General features: G+C 44.7%; 1 protein-coding gene across 1 annotated transcript; it reads right to left on the reverse strand.

The window, feature by feature from the left end:
• Positions 1-3,911: 3,911 nt before the first annotated feature.
• Positions 3,912-4,619, reverse strand: LOC138367426 (uncharacterized). The gene has a single exon (XM_069329078.1). It carries the CDS (start codon positions 4,617-4,619, stop codon positions 3,912-3,914), a length of 708 nt encoding a protein of 235 aa, XP_069185179.1.
• Between the last annotated feature and the right edge of the window lie 609 nt (positions 4,620-5,228).

The raw sequence follows: 5,228 nt of genomic DNA on the forward strand, positions 1-5,228 counted from the left end.
CTGGTACTGCTGTGGGATTTCTTTATCTCATCTGTGGCCGAGAATGTGGATGGAGGTGGCTTCCACTGCTGCCTCTTTGAGTGTGATGGTCAACCGGTCAAACTGTTCGGGTGTGTGACCTTGGTTCGAGGACCGTCCCCAGCTGGAGATGAGGTTTGTCATGTGGTAAATGGAGAAGTTATAAATTTAGTTTTGCAATTTAGAATTTCGATGTTGTTGCTGTGAGCGACTTTAACATCTCTCGTGTACTACAGGTGGTGTTAAGTGTCTTAAGATATAAGTACCTTTGGAGTTATATTTTGACTGGTGGGGGGGGGATCTGGGGTGGGTGTCATTTTGGTCTATAATCCATCACACTCGTATATTCCCTCACCTTCTCCCTCACCCTTATCTCCTCCTCCTCCCTCACTTCCCTCTCCCTCATCCCCCCCCCCCCCTTCCCCACTAGATGATATCTGCACACTATTAATGTCATCCATCAACGTCATGATTATAAACCGGTAATATTTAAGTAAAATATGATTCAAGTAAATAATGAAACCCTTTTTATTTTAGTCAATTTATAATAGCTTAGCCAAGAGTGATGAGGAGCCCGGCTCCTCGGGTTAGCTTGTCTTACCGTGTGGTGGTTCCGGGGATCAATGTTCCCGTGGCCCAGTCCACCAACTGGGCCTTCTTTCTGGTTGGTGGTGTAGTTAACTATAGGCTGTTAGACTCAGCCGCTCGCAGCCACCAGTATGAATCGGGTATTGTTTTGGAGGTGTTGATCAAGCTTGCTCTTGAACACCGGAAGAGGCCGGCCAGTTGTGTGTAGCGGGATCCCGCTCTTGTGTAGCGGTATCCCGCTCTTGTGTAGCGGAATCCCGCTCTTGTGTAGCGGGGTTCTCTCTTCCCCCCCCCCTCCCTCCCCCCGTCATGTGTAGCGGAATAGTGCTGAACAGTCTCGGGCCCTTGATGTTGACAGTTCTCTCTGAGCGTACCTATTGCGCATCAATGTTGGTGAAAGTAAGTTCTAGTGTGTTGTCGCCTCTAGTTTATTTGTTGGCTTCAGGCAAGTGTGTCACACTTCCGTAAGAGGTCATAGGTGTGTGTGTGTGTGTGTGTGTGTGTGTGTGTGTGTGTGTGTGTGTGTGTGTGTGTGTGTGTGTGTGTGTGTGTGTGTGTGTGTGTGTGACTGTTCATTGAGACGTCTTCCTGGGATTCTCTCGGATATAGCTGTATTTGCCACATTCTTAAATTTTAGGTGTCGTAAAGTCCCTAAGCAAGCTGAAAGGAAGGACAGGTCGGATGATGATGATCTGGGGTGACTGTGGCTGCATGGACTGATGACTGTGGTGGCTGACTGGATGACAGTTAATCATTTAGTGGCGCCACTTGTTATCTTTGAGGCTTGGGAGACGTTCCATGGCTGATTATAGTTCGTTACAATTGTCTCTTTGTGTTTGTGTCATGTGGAAAGGTTAGGTTAGTGGTAATTATGCAAATGAGCAAGTTAATGATGGGAAGATGCCTGCATTAGTGAGAGAGGTGGGAAGCTTGTCTAGTTATGACGTCGACAGCTTGAATATTCAACTGTGTACTCACCTATTTGTGTCTGCAGGATCGAGCATTGAATCTTGAATCCCGCCTTTCGAGCCATCGGTTGTTTAGAGCAATGACTCCGGTCCCATTTCCCTATCATACCTAGTATTTAATGAATGTAAGCAATTATCCTTTCTAGTATATTTGTAATATAATAAAGAACTTTTATCACTAAATTTTCCTAAAATATCTCAAATTTCTGATGCCAAATTCTGATTTAATAGTTTTATAATAGAAATATTATATCACCTATGATAAAAACAAAAACAAATAATATGACTTTTAGCAAAAGGATGTAATCCTTGCTTCCGTTTGTAATTAAGTTACTCTAAACACAAGTTTGAGAGCACCTGAGAGCACCTGAGAGCACCTGAGAGCCAGCTCAGCACACCAGATGTGGCTGAGACTACACATAAGGGGCATAACTGGCCGACCCCCTCACAGTGTTCAAGAGAGAACTGGATAAACACCTCCAAAGGATACCTGATCAACCAGGCTGTGACTCGTGCGTCGGGCTGCGAGCAGCCGCGTCTAGCAGCCTGGTTGATCAGTCCAGCAACCGGGAGGCCTGGTCGACGACCGGGCCGCGGGGACACTAAGCCCCGGAAGCACCTCAAGGTAACCTCAAGGTAAGGAGATCAGATTTGCCACGTGTCAAGCCAGTCGTCACCACGTACTGTGTATATACTTTTTCTTTGACATTCTTTGATGTCTTCCCTCGTGCCTATTGAACCTGATTTTGAAAATCCTGATTTTTTGGATTTTGGAAAATTTTGATTATTTACTACGTGCCACAGTAAATATAACCTACTATATAGTAGGTTATATTTACTGTGCTCTTGGTGTCTAAGGGTAAAAGTGCCAAGTTATCTCAAGGATTACTCAAGTTATCTTTGCGAGCAGCCGCGTCCAACAGCCTGGTTGACCAGGCCAGCACCTAGGTGGCCTGGTCGACGACCGGGCCGCGGGGACGCTAAGCCCCGGAAACACCTCAAGGTAACCTCAGGGCAAGGTAAGGATCTGGTTTCTTGACACATTGAATCAACAAGAGACCCAAAGATGCCAGATTCCTTTTCTCAGTGTGGAAGTGCAGTGGGGAAATGCTCACTGCATTCTTGATCCCTGACCAGCCTCCGAGATGACTGGAGAGCTCTGTCACTTGGGTAATACATGAGCAGATTAGTAACGGGTCATGTTTGTACCTTAAATACTGTGTAATAATTTGATTCCTGCAGCCCATCCTCCAGTTCAGGGAGTACTTATATGAGCGACGAAGACCATCGGGCATATATTGTCGTAGACCATCGGGCATATATTATCGTAGACCATCGGGCATATATTATCGTAGACCATCGGGCATATATTATCGTAGACCATCGGGCATATATTATCGTAGACCATCGGGCATATATTATCGTAGACCATCGGGCATATATTATCGTAGACCATCGGGCATATATTATCGTAGACCATCGGGCATATATTATCGTAGACCATCGGGCATATATTATCGTAGAAGGCGATTAGAAAGTAGATTATATATATTATATATTATTGATTATATATATTATATTTTATATATGTAGATTATATATTATATTCCCTATTGGATTTGAACCCGAAACGTTTTTGAAGTGATGTTGTAAAGAAAGCTTAACCTAACCTAACCTTCCTGGGCCTAATGGACGCTAACTGAGGCTTAATATAGTACATATATGTACTATGCTAGGTTGATTGTCTTGTGGAGGTTCTGGGGATCAAAGACCCAGCGGCCTGGTCGGATGGTTTGTCATCTGGTCAACCAGACTGTTGGACATGGCTGTTCGCAGCCTGACGTATGAATCACAACCTGGTTGATCAGCTATTCTTTGGAGGTGTTTGTCGAGTTCTCTCTTGAACTGTGAGAGCCGGTCGGTTATGCCACTTTTGTGTCGTGGAAATGTTGAAAAGTCTTGGGTCTGATACAGTTCTCCCTCAGAGTACCTATTGCGCCTCTGCTTTTCAGTTGGGGTATTGTGCACATCCTGCCATGTCTTCTGGTTTCACGTGATGTAATCACTTATAGAGTGGATTCTAGCTGTAAATGATCTTTGCCCGCTCTGTAGGTCAACCCACTTGACGGTAGAGCAACGGTCTCGTTTCGTGCAGGTCTGCGTTCAATCCCTGACCGACCATCCAAGTGGTTGGGCACCATTCCTTTCCTCGTCCCATCCCAAATCCTTATCCTGATCCCTTCCAAGTGTTGTATATAGTCGTAATGGCTTGGCACTTTCTCCTGATAGTTCCCTTCCCTTCTAGGTCAGCAATTTCTCCGGCTCTGAATGAGGCTGTTAAAGTGCAACACTATTCCACCCTAGAGAGCACTTGAAAAGTATCATCATTGGTATGGCGGCCCTTGTTTGGAAGGTCCTTGTTATCCAACCTGTCATTTTTCTTGCAGTCGTGACAACTGCTTTATGGTAACTTGTATAGGTAAGGTCTTCCGACATGATTACTCCTAGATAATTTACATTACTTTTTCGTTCTATTGTGTGATTTGATTTCACTTTATTAATGGTTTCCGTTTTTATATTTTCGTTTTGACCATAGCGCAGGAGCTGGAACTTATTTTCATTAAACATCATATAATCTGAGACCCAATGAAAGACCTGATTTACATCCGATTGGAGGTTTGCCGTGTCTTCTATATTGTCTACTCGCATGAAAATCCTTGTGTCATCTGCAAATGATGATACAGTGCTGTAGTTTGTATCCTTATCTGTCTGATATGAGGAGGAGAAAAAGTACCGGAGCAAGTAAGGTACCTTGGAGGGGACTGAACTTTTATCGGTTGATGATCTGGATTTGACTGTGTTGACTATTGCTCTCTGGGTCATGCTCGTTAGGAAGTTGAAGATCCATCTCTCTACTTTGCCAGTAATTCCTTTTGACCACAGTTTGTGTGCAATAACATCATTGCCACATTTGCCGAAAGCTTTTGCAAAGTCTGTGTATATTACATCTGCGTGTTGCTTGTCTTCCGTGGCACTTAAGGTCATGTTATAGTGATCTAGCAACTGTAAGAGGCAGGAGCGCCCTGTTCTGAACCCCGTGTTGCCCAGGGTGATGTAAATGTTGTGATTCCATGTGGTGTAGAGCTATTGACCTATAATTTGTTGCATCTACTTTACTACCTCCTTTGTGAAGGTTTAACAATTTCATAGATATTGCTTTGAGAGGTTTGTCATACTGTTAATGTTGGACTATCGAAAGAGGCAGCACACCTTTGGAAGTTTTTTTTTAGAGGATTACCGCATTGACATTCGAGCCCAAAGGTGCCCCTAGCAGCACACTGTTGGTGGGAACGATTACTGGGGCTCCTGGTAAGACGGTTCTTACTGCATCTATCCAGTATGATGCACTGATTTCGTACTGTGATCGACAGTGTATGTATGACCGGAGTCCCTACTCCTCTCCCTTATATTTCACCGGCTGTAGATACTCCTAGAAGGGACTCCTGTGTCCCTGTCAGGGTGCTATCGTTCAGTACTAAATGTTGAGCTCGCTGATCAACCTGCTTGTGACCTCTTTAGCAGCCATGCAGAAAAGAAAAGGGGCAAGTGGGTCTCCCTGCTGGGACACCTTGTGCCAGCTGTGTTGCCAGCTGC

This window comes from Procambarus clarkii, chromosome 22 (assembly GCF_040958095.1).
Source record: "Procambarus clarkii isolate CNS0578487 chromosome 22, FALCON_Pclarkii_2.0, whole genome shotgun sequence".
Lineage (NCBI taxonomy): Eukaryota > Metazoa > Arthropoda > Malacostraca > Decapoda > Cambaridae > Procambarus > Procambarus clarkii.